Raw genomic sequence first — 20654 nt, 5'->3', positions numbered from 1 at the left:
CGAATTATAAATTCTTGTAGTGCTACAGATGTTAATATTTTTTTTTATAAACTGAGTAAAAGTTAGATAAACTTAACTTAAACAAACCTGCGTGACTTATAATTTGAAACGGGGAAGTACCCCCACACACACACACTATGCTCAGCTTATACCAAAGTTCAACACCTTACCCCTTCCCCGTTTCCCATTTGACCAAACCAACCATGCAATGCAATGCAAATTGTAGCGCCGGAACAAAACCAGCGGACGCATGACAGCAGGCAGGACCGAATCCACGTGCTGCCTTTCATAAATCCCACCGTATCTAGCTGACAAGTGACATCAAGAAAAGAAAGCCACTGCCGCGAATCAAATCATATCCGTCCGCTTCAATCACCCAAATGGCCCTTCCAGCAACCTCAACGGTTGAGATTAGCCAAAAGCAAAATTTCCTCTTCGACGCATAATCTTTCTTTTTTTTGGCGATCCAAGAAAAAGGTCTCGGAGAAAGGAAAAGAGACGAAAATGATTTGAGAGAGGAACAAAAAAAAAAAGCGCGCAAGAAGAAGAGGAACTGGAGGAGAGCATGGAGAGATTCCCCGACAGCAAAATCTTAGGGTAGAGCGAAAAGGCATTTCCCCCTTCCCGTGCCACGCGAGACGTCCTGCCAATGATATGTGGGCCATCAGGCATGGCCCCACATATCGTCATAGCATCTTCGTTCGCACGCGAGTTGGGGCCCACACGCTCCTGCTCTTCTCCTTCATCAGAGCCTCTCTTTTCCCTCCGCTCGCTCACACGCCTGACACTTCACCCCTCGGCCCTCGCCCTCTCCCTCTTCCGCCTGGCCGTTTCTTGGTTGTGTGGTGGCGTCACGCTTATAAGAGCAGCCGGCGATCCTCTTTCTTACCACGACTAGAAGTTTCCCCCGCTGCTGTCTGTTGTAGAGACACCGAGACCGAGGGAGAGAATACATGGAGGTAGGAGGAGCGGAGGTGGAGGAGGGGGTGACGAGGGTGCTGGTGGTGGACGACTCGCCCGTCGACCGCCGGGTGGCGCAGCTCCTGCTCAGCAGCAGCAACTCCTGCGCCGGCTCCTTCCATGGTCAGCACAGCCTGCACAGTAGTAGCACTCTGCTACTTCCTCTTGTTGCTTGCTCTTTCTGACTCTGGTTACAGAGCTGGCGGCGGAGTCTGACGGGCTCAATTTGCTTGACAACACTGCTGGGGTCTGACTAGCTCAGTTTGCTTGCAGTCATCGCCGTCGACAGCGCGAAGAAGGCCATGGAGTTCCTCGGCCTCAAGGACGGCAAGGTAAAAATCCTTGCTCTCATCACCATCCGTTTGACAGTTTCTGATCATCTCCTACTAGCTGGTGCGAAGAGGAGAATTCAGCTTGCTGTAGCTAGCAGAAGACTGACCCGGCATCCCGTGCTGGTTTACACCACACCTCACACACAACGCATGGTGCCGCGCCGTACCGTACGCGTGACGGCTTCTGTTCTTCCCTTCTCCTCTCTCTCCTGGAAGCACATGGTCACCACTTTTCAATTTTCATGGCGTCCAAAGGCACAACAGCCTGAAAAAAAGCTGTAGTGTAGTACCACTGCCCCTAACAGTAAAAAAGTGCCATGCTTATGATAGTGTCAGTGCTGCATTAGAGGAAGCTTGCTCGGGTATGGTTTCTCTGCTTCATGCCTTGCAAAAGCTCAGCACCAGACGAGAGAGTAGGGACAGTGCAGACTCCAACAGAATCCTGTCCCTATTCGTTTTCTTTCCTGCATTCCCTCTATTTCAGTGCAGTGCTTCCAACAGTGGTTTAAAAAATACCAGGCTAAAAGTTGAGCTTGCGGCATTTTGCAGGAGCAGGCCATCGACATGGTGCTCACCGACTACTCCATGCCTGAGGTGACTGGCTATGACCTTCTCAAGGCCATCAAGGTAAGCACACAAGCATGCATTGCATACAAATCACCGCATTTGCTGAAACGCGTACGCAAATTTCATTGTCTCACCCTCACACACTGCAAATTTCACGGGTGTTTTCCAGGCGCTGAACACCCTGAGGCCGATACCGGTGGTCGTCATGTCGTCAGAGAACGAGCCCCAGCGGATCAGCAGGTAACCCTCCTGTTCCAGGAGTATTTAGTTTCTTTCGTTTTTTCAGTTTCAGTTTTTGTGCAAATTTGGTGCCTTTGTTCCCTCTGAATGTCTGCTGAAAAACATCCTGACAGTTCTTGATGGGTTAAAGCCCTTATAAACCTTGCTGTAATGCATCATGGCTGTTCAGTAAAAGTTCACTCAGCCTACTGTACTCCTCGACCTGCTTTCTCCCATTATGAGTTACTCGTAATTATCAAGGACTGGTAGTACCAGACAAAGATTTCGTCTTCAAATTTGCGCACCCATACAAAATCTTGACCATTGATTGTGTGATGGAATCATACGTCCTGGCAGGCGACTGATCGTAACGAGCTCTTAACTCCTCTGTTACTGACAACAACAGATGCTTGAACGCTGGCGCCGAGGACTTCATTGTGAAGCCCCTGCAGAGCAAGGACGTCCAGCGCATAGTCCGGAGCTGCTCCGCCGCCAGGCACAAGGGCTCCGCGCCGCGCGAGGCCGTGGCCAAGAGTGCGCCGATAACGCCGCCGCCGCCCTCCGACCACCGCGCTCCCGTCGGCGCCGCGACGGCGTCGGGCCCGCGGGGACATCTCACCGGTCTCGCGATGGTACGTCACTGCCACCCCCACGCCTCTGGTTGTTCCATCACAGGAGAAGAAAATTGAGAAGGCAAGATCTGTTGCGCGACGCTGATCGGCTTCGCTTTGCTGCTGTCACTGCAGGTCCTGCACTCGTCGAGGATGGAGCTCTCGCAGTACTTCCCTCTGCTCTTCAAGCTCGTCCTGCTTGTGTACGCCGTGCTGTGCCTGGGCGAGCTCATGCACAGATGGTCATCAGGCAGCGGCCGCTCGCTCTCCCTGTGACGCGCCTGAGCAGCAGAACCGTTGCAGCGCAGTGCAGTTTTGCTGAAGGGACAAGTGCTTCATGAAAGAGACGGTGAAAAGTGAAAACCAGTGGGAGCTGGCTTCGCGCTGCAAAGATGTGGTCACTTTGGTTTCACCAAGCCAGGCTCCATCCCAGATTCCCAGAACAGATACCTCAGAATACACAGTGGTGAGAAAAATGTCACTTGGAACAGGCCGCGGCATCAGGGGATTAAGGCACATTTTGGTTGTGCCCAAGACTCCATGGTGAGCTTCCTTCCTTGACGCTTTACTCCGGTGATCAAATATTGCAGCATCGGGCATTGTTTTGAATTCCTATTGTTGCATAACCTGTCATGCTTTTTTGACAAACCTGTGCCTTTAGCTAATTTCTTTCTTGTCCATTGCAGAGAGCCAGATACCTCTCGTTGTTGGGATCCTGACGAGGCACGATTTCATGCCCGAGCATGTTCATGGACCGTTCCCGAATCTCCACAAGTCCCGTTGAGGAAGAAGCGTTCAGTATCATGTTCAGTTTGATGTTGCCTTGTACTCCGTACTAGCTTCCTGTGTGAAAAAGAAGCCGCTTTGTGCAATGCTTGCTACCCCATCTGCCTTTTTGTTTTCATTTATATTTCTTCTGGACTACTCCAAAAACTTGAGATAATTGGATCATATCGTATTTGATGTAAAGACCTGATTCTCGGGATTTTCCAATCAATTGAGTGGATTTTTGTAGTTGGCTCTTGTGCAACGTCAACACTCAAATAGTCTGGCAGTATGCTCATGCTGCCTTCAGCCCTACCTTCTTCATGCTCCTGTAGCCATCAGTGTAATTGTAAAAAACTTGTCCTCTTGTGCAGATAATTCAAAAACAAAATAACAAAATTACTTCTTTGCTGTGCCTAGGGTGTTTGGCTCAAGGGCCTAAAATTTAGCCCTGTCACATCAGATGTTTAGATACTAATTAGGAAATTACATAGAGAGAGTCCGTGAGGCGAATCTATTAAGCCTAATTAGTTCATGATTTGACAATGTGGTGCTATACTAACCATTTATTAATGATGGATTAATTAGACTTAATAGATTCGTCTCACGAATTAGCCTAGGCTCAAACACCCCCTAACACGTTCGATTTCCAAGCTAAAAGATGCTGATGTGTCATACAGAGGAGAGATGGACGAGACATCTGTCCCCAATCATTTCAAAAAAAAAAGACATCTGTCCCCAAAAACGCCGTTGCTTACGGATCGGCTGTCCCTGTCCACAAGCCGGGCAAGAAACATCGTATTTGTTGCTGTCACATGTCCACGATCTCTCAAGATCCCCGGAAATTCGCCGGGATCCATCGACAGCGACGCCGGTGGCATCTACCGATCCAACTACCAGGGCATCACGCGACCACACATGTCAGTAGCCCAGGACACGAACATTAAGGGGGTAGGAACAGTAACAGGGTAGACACCATGATGCTGATCCTGTATATTCCGGCATGTGGTATCTCGCCTGCCAAAAAGATCATCTTTTTCGCTGAGAAACCTAAATGGCATGGACCATGCCCTTTCTCTGATTTTTTGTCCTCCTCCTTTCCTTTTTCTTCTATCTGGAATGCATCAGCGTGTCAATTGCAGCTGCACGAAGAGCAACCTTTTCAACAAACTCTCATCAGCTTGTAGTTTTGATTATTGCATTAGACTAGTGTCTTTAGAGGCTCTTACCTTCGTGTTTGTTTTGTGATTTGTTATGTGCCCATTGGGTCAGGCTCACATCATGTCAAGAATAATTTCCTACTTCCCTGCACCGCTATGTGTGCAGCTACTCTGTGAGGAGATTTTTTGAGGATGATATGTTGATATCAGGAGGTAGCATCCCTTTGCTTGCTTTCCTTGCCTTACACGCGAGGGCAGACAACCAAGCAAAAGATCCAGGCAGTTTGTTTGTTATCCTGGAGTTGGAGCTGACCTCCATGCTTAGTCTTAGGGCATATCAGCAACGTCTAGTCACTAGGGTATTAGTCTACCCCTTTTCTCGTCACTTGCAATTCAAACAGCAAGCAGGAGTTTCCAAGGGATCATTAGTAAATTTTCTCCAAAATCCATATGATATTCTTTTGTAATTCTTCTCTTTTGTACGACAAACATAAGTGCATATATGTCTAAAGTTTAAGTATTTATTACTATCTCCAATCACAAATACTTAGTGTTTTGGATACAAACATGGTTCCCAAAATACAAATTTTAACAGTTTTCTTTACGATGTATGTTTGTAATTCCCAACAAGATCACTGCATCACCAAAATAAATTCAAAAAATCCACAACATGTCTAATTTTCATATCGCGAACTAATTTTAAAATTAGTACAGCAACATGAGTACTTGTAATGCCACATAATTGTGATTTTATTTGTAGCACACTAGAGGAGAGGCCAAAGACCATTATGCTCTTAAGTTGACACCTTTTAGGGAAAAATCATGCGCACATTATAATTCACCTTGAAATTTTGGAGAATTATGCAATATTATAGTCCCTATTCATGCAATTTATTTTCAGATTTTACATAAAAATTTTTTGCAAAAGGAAGTCAAAGGCATAATGTCTTTTCTACACATGTAGTGTCTTATAATGATAGCCACTAGTATTTCCTAATACTGTCTTAGGGCCAATGTGAAACATAAAGGTGTTACGCGGAAAAAAAAAACCATGTCCTCATAGTATCACGTAGATAACCTGATAGGAAAAGATGAACAACTCACTTTATATTTCAACTTATTGTTATTTGATAAGACTTAACTAGTCAACAATGACATCTTCCTTGGAAGCATAGTGTCATCAAGGGCACCGCGTGTCTCCTTGTGCTAGTGGTAGTAGTAGCTTCATTGGCGCTCAAGGCCACCGTCGTCCCCAGCAAAACATCGATCACACCAAAGTGACTGAAAAAGCTGCCAAGCACCAAATGAGTTACTATACCAAAGAAGCAAGATAGGTCGCTTTTTGTGATAAAAGTTTCAAATAAACTCGAGATTCAGCGTTGGATCACGATGTACGTACAAGTTTTGGAAGCAAAGCATATCGTCTCAACACTTCCCCTGAAGCAGCAGTTGCAGCAGAAAAATCTTCAGCATCGGGCACGCGAACACGCAAGGTCCCACGCGGTCGGACGGTATCCCCTCCCGTGCAGCAGCGCTGAGTACTCTCCTACGCAGCTTCTTTGATCAAAGAGTCGTCGTCAGTCACAGACTCACAGGAGGATCCGGCCGGCAGGAGATCGCCAATTCAAATGTCCTGCTTCACTTCATCGATCACCAGCAGGCGTCACCGACTCCAGGATCCAGCAGAAGGTAGTCATAGATAAAAGAAAAAGGAGAAACTGCCTTCCTGCCAAGTAGACACTCTGGGCACCAAGCCCTGTCCTGACTCCTGATCGGCAGGCCGGGCCGGACCGGACCAGACGGCAGGGGAACAAAGCTGCAGTGCTGCACCGACCGATACAGTACCCTAGGCATCAGCTGATCGTCCTGACGTGCCAGTCCTCCTCAGATAGTCGGATCACCGGATCCTTCTCGCGATCCGCCCTGACCCGGCGGCACCAGGATCCAGCGACCCGGACGCGCCCCTGCCGCTGCCGGCTACCAGCGGCCGAGTCGGCGCTTCAATGTGCATCTTCACCCGGCGGGCCCTCGCTCGTGCGCGGTGCCTGCCTTGGACGGCCGGACCGGCCAGTACGCGTACTTGTCCGACGTTTTTATGGGCGAGCCGTGCTCCCGCGACCAGCCAGCCACGGCCGGGTGCAGGCGCGAGAACCACTGCGCGTCACACCACCACCGGTCGGCGGTCGTGTCTAGTGCCTTGTTTAGTTTCCAATTTGGGAGTGGTCAAATTGGTATTTTACCATAAATGCGCAACTGTAGCGTTTCGTTTGTATTTGTGAATTATTGTCCAAATATTGACTAATTAGGCTCAAAAGATTCGTCTCACAAAGTACAACAAAACTGTGCAATTAGTTTTTGATTTCGTCTACATTTAGTACTTCATGCATGTACCGTAAGTTTGATGTGATGGGAATCTTCTTTTTACATAATGTCAAAGTTGGGAGCTTTGGTCTAGCTTCGTCTGCTGGCCAATGGTCTCGCTCGGCCCGTCAGACTGATAGCGTGAAAAGAGGAGAGATAACGCGCACGCGCAGCTGGCGTATTCAGTTTCGAGCACAGTAGTTCGCCTACAAGTTGGCGGAGGAAGAGGAGCTAGCACGTAATACTCTCGAATTCTTCTTTTGTATAACTGTTGCAGTGTGCATGCGCCGCTCTCCATTTTTCTGGCGCGGGCATCGGTAGCTGCACTGTGCGGAGCGGAGCCTAGTTCTTCTCTCTCCATTTCAAGCACCACTACGGCGACGCGCTGTGGATGGCCAGGGCACTTTTTTGGAGAACAAGATCAATGGAAAGGTCTAAAGGATCTTTTTTTCCCCTTTTGCATACGTCATTATATACCTCCTAGCCTCCTAGACATAGAAAAGATCAAAAGAACATGTGTGTCAGGAGATAGAACACCCGGCCGATCGGAAATTTGAGTGGATTTTTGCTATCCGTGCTCGTTGAATTTTTCGGCAACAATCTTCCAGGCACTAAAAGTTTGGCTTTACGTCAGCGTTAAATTTGTTATCTTGTGCAAGTAACTCGGATGATTTCACTTCGTTGCGCAGTTGTCAAATTTTAGCACGTCGATTTCCAAGCAGAAAGGTGTAGTCGTCATGCAGAAAACTGAAACCTTATATGTCACGAAAATGCCGTTGCTTGCAGGGCGTACGGATCGGCTGGCTGTCCACATGCCGGCGAGAGACGACATCGTATTTGTTGCTGTCACATGTCTATGATCTCTCAGGATCTCCGGAAATTCGCCGGGATCCTCCGACGGCGACGCCGGTGGCATCTACTCGATCCTACCACCAAAGCATCGCCTGGCCCAGACGGCAGTAGCACAGCCAAAGGGCAGCCCCCCGAGTCCCAGACACGAACGGAAAGGGGGCGAACAGTGACAAGGGAGACACCATGATGCTGCCCCTGTGTATTCCAGCATGTGGGTGTCTCACCTGCAAAAAAAAGGCCGTTTTTTTAAATTGAGAAACCCATCATTCTCAATGGACCATGCTCTTTCTTTTGTATTTCTTTTTTTTCTCCTCTTCTCTCTCCGTGGAATGCATCAGCATGCCAATTGCAACGAGAGCAACTTTTTCTTAATGACAAGCTCTTCAGCACTTTAGTAGTTTTTTTTAGTTGGTCAAGATTGATTGTGTCTGTGGAGACTCTCTGAGCTTTGGTTTGGTTTGTGACTTTGTTCTCTGCTCCCATTGGGTCAGGAGGGATGGCTGGTTCACTTGCAGGGTTACAGCCCATGTGAGCAAACAAGGATAGGCCATATGTGCAGCTACTCTGAGAAGATCTTTGTGGTCTTGTGGATGGTATGTTGATATTGGGATGGGATTTGGGAGGCAGCATTTTGCATGGCTTTGCTTGCTTGCCTTGCCTTCCACGCCAGGGCAGACAACAAAAGCAAAAGATCCTTGCGGTTTCTTGTCTTGGAAACGGAGCTCCCCTCCTTCCCTAGTCGAAATAGCCACTAGGAGTTTTACCTATAGGAGCCATATTCTGCAAAAAAATCGGTGAAATTTTCTCATCAAACGTGTAGCTACTTTACATTTTTCTTTTGCAAAAAGTATCCTTCGGTAGATTGATTTATAGTGTCAGCAAAAAATCTTTTGTACTTCTATTTTCTTATACGATAAGGATGGTCGTACATGACAATTGAATGTGTAAAAGTTTCACAATAGCCTGCTATCTCCAATTAAAAATACCTATTGTTTTGGCACTGATATGATCATCAAAATATTAATTCAACCACCAGTTTTTCCGGTCTCAAATTTGATGTGTAATCTTCATTCTTACATGGTGGACAAATTCAATAGGAGCACACCTCTGTCGCAAGCATAAATGCTGAGCAAGTGCACCGCGCGCGTCCGTCCTAGTGCTAGCGGCAGCACCGTATCTACCTTCATTCACAGCGGCACACCGTACCGCGACACCGCCAGCATGTACGTACGCGGTACGCCTCTCTTCACTGACGCTCAAAAAGCCACCGTATCCAGCAAAAGATCGATCACACCAAATGGGAAAGGTAAAAGGCTGCCAAGCACCAGATCAAGAAAGCGAGCTCGCTTATCCCCTGGATGACATTGAAATTTTTAATTAATCTCGAGATTTCAGTGCTGGATCACGATCTGTTTATGTCCTTTGCTTTAAGAAGAAAATAGGAAAGGCGTACCGTATTCACCGTGCCCGGTACAACTTTTTTAGGGCAAATCTTGGCAATCCCCATATCGAGTTTTTCTTCTGTGGAGTCCATATCGAGCATAGGAACCCGTCCTGTCCTGCGCAGTGCAACGTGCAGCCTGCATCCATCGATCGCGTCAATATTGATCGCCCGGCCAGTCGCAGGCGAGAGACTGTCCACTGCCGTGCCGTGGCGTGCCCGGCGGATGATCTGGTGGAACAGGCGCGAGTCAAGGCCGCCAGACGCAGATGGGATGATCGGTCGAATCGAGCAAAAGCTGCCGCGCGCAATGCTACTCCACCTGCAACAGCAACACCCTACTCGATAGGGGAGTACACGGGGCGTACGCTTGCCGCTCGATCGGATGGGATGCCGCTTTTCTTTCATTTTGCTTTCGACGGCATGCCACCGTGGTCTTGCACTCACCCTGTCAGTGAGTCAGATGCCGCCGGTCCGTTCGACAAGCATCATATCCACTTTTATCCAGCGAGTGAGCTGAGCGCGCTGCGCGCGGACCCTTTGCATGTATGGTCAATCGCACCACAAATCAGGTCCCGGTCGATCTGCATGCTGGGCAGCTGAGCCGGCATTGGCATGTGGCAATTGGCATCGTCTCGACATGTGTACCGCACAGTACAGTGGCAGCGCCACCGATCACGATCACGGTCCAGCGAGAGATCGCCAAAGCAAGGCATCGGCGGGGATGGGATATACCGCCAGACTTGCCATCCTGCCAAGTACTAGATCTCGTGGACCCCAGGCCCGGACCAGCAGGAGAACAAAGGCACAAAGCTGCCGCGCCACAGTACCCGCCACACCGAGGCGCCGGGCGTCCTCGCTCGCTAGGCACCAGCCAGCACGCGTCACGGTCACGGATCTGATGTGTGACAGTGGTGAGCCTGCACTCAGATCGCCGGGATCCTCCTCTTCCGTGCCCCCCGCTGCGCTGCGCCGTTCTGTACGCCTCCGCGACCGAACCCCGCTGGTAGTCTGGTACGCTGCCCACCGACGCCCGTGACGCGAGAACAAAACCTAGGCGGCTTGATTTGGTGGTGGTCAAGTCATGGAGCGCGAGATGACAAGAGACAAATCCACGAGACCCGTGACGACGTGTCCGCGTTCGGCGAGCACAAGGACGACGTCCCCCCTGGCCGGAGCCCCCCGGACCATCCACCCACTCCGTTCCATCGAGGATCTTGCCGAGATCTCCCGGCGTTTAAGCCCTGCCCCCACACATCCACGATAACACCCTGCCAGTCCCCCGCAGATTTGGAATTTGTTCGCTTCTCACCGACTCCCATCTATCACCTGTACCTGTACATACGTTGCTTTCCTCGGAATCTCTCTGTAGAGACGCTACCCGGCACATGGTGATCGTGTGCGCTCGCCTGCGTCACTGTGTGGTGTTCGACTCCGTTTCTGTCGGCTTCGATCTTCTTGCAAATAACGGTCTGAAATCTAGTCACCTTCGTGAAGAGTACACACGGCCACGACTTTTGCTCTGTTCGGCGGCCAATCAACTAAGGTCCTCCCTCGGCCTCCTCCAGGACACCAACAATTAGTGCTGCTGATATCCCTCGCTGTACCGACGCTTGATATCGTTTGTCCCTCTTCCTTTACTCCACGCCACCACCCCCCTCTCACACACACACCCACCCACACGCGCGCAGCACAGAACGACGAAGAATCTCTGCGGGGGATTTCACGTACTACGCGCGATCGTTTTCTCGGGATTTATTGGTGGGGAATCTGCCTGCCCGGCGATCCGATCCGATCCGAGAGAACGACGTGATCTTCCGCCCCCAGCTAACACTAACAGTGCCATCTCGGCAATCGGCATCGTCTCTTTTGGCGACGCCTTTTTGTTTGGAGAATCGGTAGCTGGTAGTAGTAGTACTGCCAATATTGGTGCACGCTGTGGCCACTGGCCAGCCCAGATCTTCGATCGGCTGCAGTGCAATCGTACATGCATTGAGCTCTTGTAGGCCATGCCAGCTCCCATGCTCATCTCCAGCTGCAACCTCCATCCACACTGCATCAGCGGCGTTTCTCTGTAGTAAAGCCACTGAGCTGTAGTGTGATATGCAAGCAACAGGGGGGCATGGGCACTGTAGGCGTATAATTGCCGTAGATTCGCGGCCGGCCGGCCAACCGACGGGTCAAAAGAGGGTCATGCATGTTGCTGGGACAGGGAGAGAGATCTGCGACAGTAGATGGGAGCTTTCCGATCGTCGATCGATCGATCGCCCGGGTCAAGTGCGCGAGATCTCAAAGCAATCAGAGGTTTTGATGCCGCGGTCGTGCTTGCCTTTTAGGCCCTGTACGCGAGCATGTTCATTATGATGCTCCGATGCAGGCTCGACACGCGTGCATGCGCCATCTATCCATCAGAGGAGCTCTCCACTTTTGGGAGAACACAGTATCAACAGATAGGTCTAAGGGACCTCCTTTTCACTTTTTGCATACGTCATCGCATAGTAACTTCTTTTGAGTCTCCTAATTAGACCTGTTTGGATACAGTATCCTAAAAATTAGCACTCCATTTTGAAGACACTTTTAGGACATATGTATCCAAACATAAATTCTAAAAGTGGACTACTAAAGTTCAGAAGGGTTATTTTCATTAGGAGGGCCAAGAGATACTAATGGATCCTTTTTCTCCTAAAAGTGGTCCCCCAAACCCCACTTTACCCCTGTTGCCCTCCCCTTCTCTCTCCACGGCCGCACCCTCCCTATCTCTCTCTCCTTCCTCCCGCAGCTCTTCCCCCGCATGCGTCTCTCTCCTTCCTCCCGCGGCTCTTCTACCGCATCTCCACCCTTCGCCGCCACCTCCTCCCTCCGTCGCTTACTCCTCCCCCACCGCCACCTCCTCCCTCCGTCGTCTCCTACTCCTTTCGCCGCCGCCATCTCCTCCCTTTGCCGCATCCTTCTGGGCCATCTCTCATCGTCGCCGCCATCTCTTCCCGCCGCCGCCATTTCCTTCCTTCCGACGCCTCCTCCACCTATTGCCTGCCCGAATGCAGATCCACGAGGTCAGGTGCTCCCCACGTCGTCCACAAGATTCACGAATTCCTCAGCCCCTCCAATCCTCCGCCGTGCCCCCAAAGATCCATCAGTTCCTCATGGAGGGCAACGACGATGATGGATTGGAGGATTTATTCCCCCAGGCCGGTCCACAAAATCCCCCATGCGGAATCGATTTTTTCTCTCAGTCCGAGTCTTCATTTGCTCCCCGTCACGGCTTAGAGAACTTGGACCTCAACTTCCAGGCTGAGAAGTTCCTCGATCTGAGCACGTACTCAGACTTCCTTCGGGGAGATGGTGTTCCCCGAGGCCGCGCTAGCCGTACTCTTGGCATACGCGCGGCTCGCAATGCAGGTCCAAATGCTATAGGATTCAAAGAAGCTAGTGGCAGCAAAGGAACTGGTGGCAGCAGACTGGCCGGCGACAGAAAAGGGCTCAGCGGCAGCAGAGGGCCTAGCGGTAGCAAAGGGGCCGGCTCCAGTCAAGGTGCAGGCGGCAGCAGGGGTGCCGGCAGCAGCAAAGAGTCTGCCAGCAGAGGTGGAGTAGGGTGTGCAAGGTCATTTAGCGCTGGTGGTTCTGGCAGTGCAGGTCGTGGTGGAGGAAATCCAAGCCGTCCAGAGGATGTTTTTGATGTCGATGAACAAAATATCGTTGAGGATGCAGCTGTGGAAGTTGTGTTTCCAGGCTCAAAGGTATAATATCGATACTTGCTATCGATAATATTCATACTTGCTGCATTAGTGCCTAGGTACTGAATTGGTACCTTGATACTACTTGAATTGCTGCCTAAAAGTTAGTTAGTATGAATTTAGAGTGAATTAGTGCCTAGATCATGTATTCTAGTATGAATTTAGGGTGAATTAGTGCCGAGATCATGTATTCTAGTATGAATTTAGGGTGAATTAGTGCCTACATACTAGATGAATTAGTGACTTGTAGTTGCTGAATTTGTGGCTTGATGTATTCTGCAATGGATTTTGATGCTGAACTTGTGATTTGAATTAGTTGCCGAATTAGTGTGTTGACTTGAATTAAGTGACTTGATTGAGCATTAGAGATAACATTTTAGGAACAATATTAGCTGGTTTAATACAATATAGTAATTGCGCCACAAAGTAGGCCGTGCGCGCCACAAACAGCAACGGTAAGCATTTAATGATGTGAACAGTGCAGGAGCATTTAGAGGAGTAATTGGGGGTAAAAAAGTCATTTTCCCTCTAACATCTAAAGATTAGGATTCCATCCAAACAGCCCTCTCCTAAATTTTAGGACTACCATTTTCTGGATCCTAAACTTTAGGAATTTGTATCCAAACAGACCTTTAGTATCTAAACATTCGATGTGACATGGACTAAACTTTAGTCCCCGAAACCAAACACCCCCTGAATATACCTTTGCAACATAGTAGGATTGATTGAACCTCTAGATTTTCTATGGAATTCCTTCTTAATAGCTTGTTTCTAGTATATTCGAAAGATTTATGTATAACATGAGATCGACATAAATCTTCTGGAAAAGCCTCCTAGTCTATATGTTCCCAAAAAAAATTTAGATTTACTATAAGACAACTTATCTAATTTTAACTGAATTTATAGAAAAATATAGTAAAATATCTATAATGCCAAATAAATGCACTATGAAAACATGTTTAATGATGGATTGAACATACTAATTTAGCGTTGTAGATGTTTGTGCATTTTTCTATAATGTGGTCAAGATAAAATATGTTTGAATTAGGATAGAACTAAAACAATCTATACTTTGAAAAGGATGGCGTGACTTTAAGGCCAACTAATAATAGCCTTGCAAATTCCAAATATTTGAGCCAGATACCTTTATTTTGACACCCAGTGATATGAGATTTTTTTGCCTTTCCTTTTTGCAAAATAATAAAGAGGGACCAACTGGCCATCCATCAATTTTGTATAGCGCACGCGCATTGCACGGACTGTATGAAAATCTGTTCTGTCATCATCAGCTGTAATCTGTATCGCGGGCCATTACTCGCGACGATCGACTGTATGGACCGGAACCCTAACGAATAGGGGTGACGCGCCTACTTTTTTTTGCAAGATCCGAGCAGATCCACCGGTTTGGTACAGATGTTTTGGTATTCGGACAGGCTTTGAATAAAGCCCCCCATGCACGCCGTGTTATGATCGATATAACACCAACACGTACGTACCAAGCTTTGCTTTTCGTGTATGGTACTTATTGCTGACACCATATCTCGTATCATCAAGAGCCTCGACGATCGTGCCACTCACGTAGCCAGGCATATCGCGTCGCGTGCAAACCCGGTCCAGGCCACGGTACATGGTACATCGCCGTGTCAGAGGCTCAGGGCCAAATGAATGAAGGCAGCAGAGGAGGAGGCCGGCAGGCCGCAGCGTAGCGAGCCTGGTGTGGGTGGCAGTGGAACAAACAAAAGGAGAGGCCGCCGCAGGGGGGTGCCAACAAGGGCAACAATCCAAAGCGGCTGACGGCCTCTGCTGACATACTGATCGCAGAAAATGAAATGCTGCTGCATTGTACAGTAATCATGTATAGTTGTATAGTACTATTGTGTGTCTCCACCGTTAATAGATCGGATGTTTTATCTTTAGATACACGATGGAGATATCAGGGGGAGGTTACACTGTAACACAGTATACGTGTGTACATAAACGAAGATGTACGTGTATTCACGTCCAAATTAAACCAGATGCGCTAACCATCGTCTTAATGGTTAATCCAGTCAATATGCACTCATCTGGCAGGCTGTCGGGTCAAGTCTGATGCAACCACTAAATATCTCGATCGAAACAATACACCACAAATCTTGCGCGAAGGTGAGCACAAACATGCTAGATTTTACACAAATTAAGGATACAACACGAGGGTGGTACAACGGTTTAAAAAAGAGTTAAAATACACGAATAATATAAAGATTTTAAAGGTACAACAAAAGTAAAATTTGAAAAACAAAAGCTGATCGCCTATTTACACAAGCGCCAGCGACACCGAGAAAAAGACATCACATCGAGCCCACTGATACAACATCAGAAGAAGTGACACCTTCTGAAAAAGTAATACTTCACAGGACTTACCGACTATGATATATATTTAGCTGTGCAAGGTTTTTGGTTGAGAGGTTTGTTTTGCCAAAAAATAACTAAGAGTGAATCCTTACTTTGAAATTTTAGCATCCAATTTAAAATTAAACTTAACAATTCGCAAGATATTCAAAAAATTTTAGCGTAGAAAAACAATGGATTAGGCAAGATATTCTAAGTGGGCTGGACGCAGGCGCCGGCGCGTGGAGACACCGGTGCTGACGGTGGCCTGACGGCGTACACGAACGGAACCATTCAGTTCATGAAGAAGCCGAGAGAGTCATGAGTTTGGGTACGAGTTTCTTGCAATTTCAAATAGAATAATTCAAATAGTCCAAACTAAAAGTGGTAGCTGAAACATAGCGCGGCAACATTCGTAAAAGCTCAAAGGAGGTTTGACGCACAAATTAGGAGATCGCTGAGCCAAAGGTCGGTGAATTTCATGCAAAGCTGGAATTCAGAGATGCAGGACTCTATTGCATTTACACGAGTGACGAGTTGGACCCATTTTAAAATACTTTGCTCTTCGAAGCCTACGTGTTGATCAGGAGTTCATGACACAAAGCGTAAGCTGACTATAGGGATACAGAGTTAGTTTGGATTTTTGACATGTCCGAGAGTCGAGAATGATGTATTTGAGATTTTTAACTATATTGGAGCAAAATTTCGTACTTTTCATACTTATACTTTTAATTTATATTTAGCTGTAACAATAACATACGAACCTTAATAATCATATTTTATAAAATAAATCATGGTCACATGTGCTCACATGCTAACAAAACTTATTAGATACATTTATTTTTTTAATTTAAATGTTAATGACCCCAATTAACATTAGGGGTGTTACCGTACGCCAGGAAAACGTCTTAAAATGTTCTCAAACAGTACACCACCAACATGCAACTTTTTATGAAAAAAAAGTCAATCTTGTATTCTTGGTTTGAAAAAGGGAAAAAGAATAAAAATCTCAAGCGATGTATTTTTTTCACGGCTACACTCACGCTTATCTTCTTCCACGTTTCCTACAAATGCAACTCAATTTGTAGATGTACGATATATTAGACCTGACCAATTTCTCTCTCCAGTACGAGTCACTATCAATGGACCCACTCCAACATAAAAAAATATTTCCCTTCTTATTTTTGCACCTCATTTCTCCTCACAAGCAGAGCAACATACCTCTTTTTTCCTTTCTTTTTATTCGGTATGAATCCGATCAAAAACATGAGTCGATTCTCTCTCTCTCTTCTATAGATGGTCCTCCTCCAACAAAGATGATTCAATTCATCAGCTCCGCGTTGCCCCATGCACCGGCCGCTCGAGAAGACCTTATAGGACCGGGCTTGGCAGAGGACGATAGAACAAAAGGAATTCATATCAAACAAACCTGATCTAGCAATTTATTTTATATATTTTTCACTAAACTCATCCGAAAATTCCAGGTCAACGGTGCCCATGATACGATCTATGATTATGGGCAGGAATTTTCGATTCGAAATAAATCTAGGTTTTTAAGAATAGTAGAACATACCTTTGCTTGTGGCCATCATTATTTTCAGAATTTCCTAGAACCTTTTTGATAAGCTGCATCTATCATTTTCATCAAATCATAGAATGCTTAACTTTTTTTTTTTTGAAAAGGGGAATGCTTAACTTTCGAGAGCAGATAACCAAAAGATTTTGTAATATCACACGGAAAGCAAAATATCAAGATAGTACAAGATCAAGGGAGCCAACATAAAAAACTCCACACACCCTCGCACAGGATGCTTATACTAAAGCCCCGGTCCTTTTCCTGTTGACCCTACCCATGTTTACACGTCGCAAGTTGCAGCTCCCGGACAGATCGACCAGACACCAAACGAAGCGGCTTCGATCACTTGAAATGGCAGCCGGATCGAATTCGAATCCACGTGCTGCCTTTCCTAATCCCCCGCCATATCTAGCTGCCACCGAGAAAAGAAACCGCGCCAGGGGTCGCCGTCGCCATTGCTGCGAATCAAATCAAATCGCCTCAACGGTTAAGAGTAAACCAACCCCCGGTCGATTTCTTCTTCTTCTTCTTTTTCCTCCTTTTGGCGCGTAATCTTTCTGGTGATCCAGGGAAAAGAAAAGTCGTGGGGAGAGAATGATAAAAGAGACGAAAATGATGAGAGGGAAAAAAAAAAGAGCGCGCGGGGAGGAGGAAGAAGAAGCGAAGAAGTGTGGGTGGGGAACGACGACGGAGCGTGGTGTGGAGAGATTCCCCGACAGCAAAATCTAGAGGAAAAAGCAATTCCCGTGCCGCGCGAGCTACCCCTCTCTGCGGGACCCGCGGGGGTGGGGCCCGCCCGCTCGCTCTCTTCTTCTTCGGGGGTCTCTCCCTCCTCCCTCACCCTGCTCACACGCCTGCCTGCCTGACACATACTACAACCTCCCTGGCCCTGTCCTGCGAGCCGTCAGAGGTTGCCTCCGCCTCGTCTTCCTCCCCCGCTCTCTTTCTCTCTCTCCCGCCTGGTCACCCGTGGCGTCACGCTTTATAAGAGCACGCGGCCGGCAATCCTCTTCCTTACCAGTTACCACGAGTAGAAGCTTTTGCCGGTGCGTGTGTTTGCTCCTGCCGCTGCCGCCGCGCCGGTTGGAGAGACCCTGAAGCAGAGGAGGGGAGAAACGGAGATGGAAGTAGGAGGACGAGGAGGGGTGGAGGTGGAGGAGGGGGTGATGAGGGTGCTGCTGGTGGACGACTCCCCCGTGGATCGCCGGGTGGCGCAGCTCCTGCTCAGCAGCGACTCCTGCGCCGGCTCATTCCACGGTCAGCAACGCCGCTCTCGGCTCAGACCTCGTCTTGTGATTTCTTAAGTTCCTTGTGGTTTATTCATTCATTCCCTCGATCGCTCGCTCGCACTGCCAACTCGAACAGTGCTTCCTCTGTTTCCGAGCTCTGAAACTTACTCTGCCTGCAATCATCGCATAGTTCGAGTGATTTGCTTCCGGTTTCCGATTCCATCTGGTGTCATGTTCAGCGTTCATTCAGGATATCTCAATTTGTTGGTGTCAGTGTCAGTGCTGCTCTGCTAGATTCTAAACAGCCCGTGTAATTTCCCGTGCAGTCATCGCCGTCGACAGCGCCAAGAAGGCCATGGAGTTCCTCGGCCTCAAGGACGGCAAGGTAAACTCATCGATCGATCGCCATGTCCATTTCAGAGCACACACAGTGCAGTAGCAGTAGCACAATTACCAGCAAGCAACCCCGGCCGGCATCCGTTCCCAGTGGCGCCGTGGCGGGCACTCCACACAGAGAGTGCGCATGGGCGCCTGCGCCACCTGTCGGCGACCCGCCGGCCGGCGCCGGGCGCCTCTCCGTACCGTACGGCCCACGCGTCCGCGCATGCGCGCGTGACGGCTTCTGTTCTCCGCCCCTCTCTTTTGGAAGCAAAAGGTCGCCGCTTTTCATGGCGGCAAAAGAAAAGAAAAGAAAATTAGCCCTGCCGTCTCTCGCAGCCACAGACCGTAGCCTGTAGAAAGCTGTCTCTAGTTCAGTGCTCTACTGCTAAATCCCCTAAACATAATGCCGTGCTTAAGATAGCATTAGTGCCGCATCACTGTTAAACATGACCTGACTGCGACTGCTCATGCCCTGTAAAAGCTCAGCACGGGATGGGATTAGGGACAGTAGGGTGTCTGCACTGCACTCTGCAGTAGAGACTCCAACGGAATCCTGTTCCTCCCTGCCTTTCTTTTTTCAAGTTCCTCCTTTACCTTTATTTCTGTGCCTCCAACAGTTGTTTAGTGTTACATTGTGGCTAAGCTAAACCCGTGGCGTTTGCGTTTTGCAGGAGCAGGCCATCGACATGGTGCTCACCGACTACTGCATGCCCGAGATGACCGGCTACGACCTGCTCAAGGCCGTCAAGGTACTGCAAAACCTGTCACTGCATTTCTGCCGTGTACATGTGTTAAGCTACTTTGCTCCATTCCTGCATTTCATATCAGTCTCACACACACGCTGCAAACCAAACCAAACCTCACAGGCGCTGAACCCCCTGAAGCCGATCCCGGTGATCGTCATGTCGTCAGAAGACGAGCCCCAGCGGATCAGCAGGTGAGCCTTGCAGCTCCTGTTCCTCTCTTTCCAGCATCAGTTCTTATGCAAAGTCGCATTGAAAAAAGGGCAAGGAAAAAAAAAGCTGCCTTTGGTGAGCTTGGTCCCTCTAAATGCCTGGTCTTGGTCGAACAGTACCGGATGGGTTAAAGCCCAGCCCTTACAAAGCTCGCTGTAGACATTCACTCGGCCCGTGACTGTACTGTGCCTGTAGTCCTGTAGACTGTACAGGGCTTCATCTCATTATGCGTATCCAAGGACTGCAGCAGTACGAGACAAAGATTTCGTCTTTGCTCGGCGCATTCACGCACAATCTTGACCATCAATGTCACAGCAGAGTTGCAGTACGATCCTGCAGGCAATACTAGATTGTAACGAGTTTTTTTTTCTTTCCTTTTGGCTCTGAAAACAGATGCTTAAACGCCGGTGCTGAGGACTTCATCGTGAAGCCACTGCAGAGCAAGGACGTGCAGCGCCTCCGGAACTGCTCCACGGCGAGGCCCGGCAAGCCCACCCTGCCGTGCGAGGCCGTGGCCAAGAGGAAACCGCTGGTGCTGCCACCCTCTGCCATCGCCGCCGCGTCGCCATCGGGACGGCGAGCAAAGTTCGTCGGAGTCGCCATGGTACATCAGTCATTGACTCACTGTCACTCCTCACTCACTCGGATTCCTTAGCAGCGACGCTGATCGGTTCAGATTTTACTTCTGTCCAGGTCCTGCATTCGTCGAGCGTGGAGCTGTCGCAGTACTTCCCGCTCCTGCTCAAGCTCGTCGTGGTGGTCTACGCCGTGCTGTGCGTGGGCGAGCTCCTGCACAGATGGTCGTCGGGCGGCGGCTGCTCGCTCGCCCTCTGGTGCGCCTGAGCAGCGACAAGCCGGCAACGGGCACCAACAGGAGACTGATGCAAATGCAAAGGTCTTCTCCTGCAGCTTCTGTTGCGCCGAAGCACCGGAAGTTTTCAGGCTCCAACAGCCGTGGAGATTTTAGCTAGCCTTTAGGTAGATTGTTTGCTTTGAGATTCTAACTGGGGTTTTGACGATGAGTCGGCCATGGTTGCTTCTTTCGTGGCCTTTGTTTGGTGAGGTCGAGAGACATAGGAAGGAGGAACGAACCCCTTGTATCCTTGTACAGAATCAGAGTGCAATGCATGATCTGAGCAAGTA

General features: G+C 48.7%; 2 protein-coding genes across 2 annotated transcripts; both read left to right on the top strand.

The window, feature by feature from the left end:
• The first annotated feature begins 716 nt into the window (after positions 1–716).
• LOC117865170 (two-component response regulator ORR1) lies at positions 717–3703 on the top strand. Its single transcript, XM_072295226.1, has 7 exons — positions 717–1083; positions 1234–1292; positions 1842–1919; positions 2029–2099; positions 2485–2710; positions 2825–3232; positions 3376–3703. Exons 1-6 carry the CDS (start codon positions 954–956, stop codon positions 2963–2965), a joined length of 705 nt encoding a protein of 234 aa, XP_072151327.1. The 5' UTR covers positions 717–953; the 3' UTR covers positions 2966–3232; positions 3376–3703.
• Positions 3704–17349: 13646 nt separating this feature from the next.
• LOC140220044 (two-component response regulator ORR1-like) lies at positions 17350–20654 on the top strand. Its single transcript, XM_034749309.2, has 6 exons — positions 17350–18202; positions 18501–18559; positions 19227–19304; positions 19422–19492; positions 19905–20115; positions 20205–20654. Exons 1-6 carry the CDS (start codon positions 18067–18069, stop codon positions 20352–20354), a joined length of 705 nt encoding a protein of 234 aa, XP_034605200.1. The 5' UTR covers positions 17350–18066; the 3' UTR covers positions 20355–20654.

Source organism: Setaria viridis, chromosome 7, assembly GCF_005286985.2.
Source record: "Setaria viridis chromosome 7, Setaria_viridis_v4.0, whole genome shotgun sequence".
Classification (NCBI taxonomy): Eukaryota; Viridiplantae; Streptophyta; class Magnoliopsida; order Poales; family Poaceae; genus Setaria; species Setaria viridis.
The sequence above is the reverse complement of the archived record's forward strand: the minus strand, read 5'-3'. Positions and strand labels throughout refer to the sequence as shown.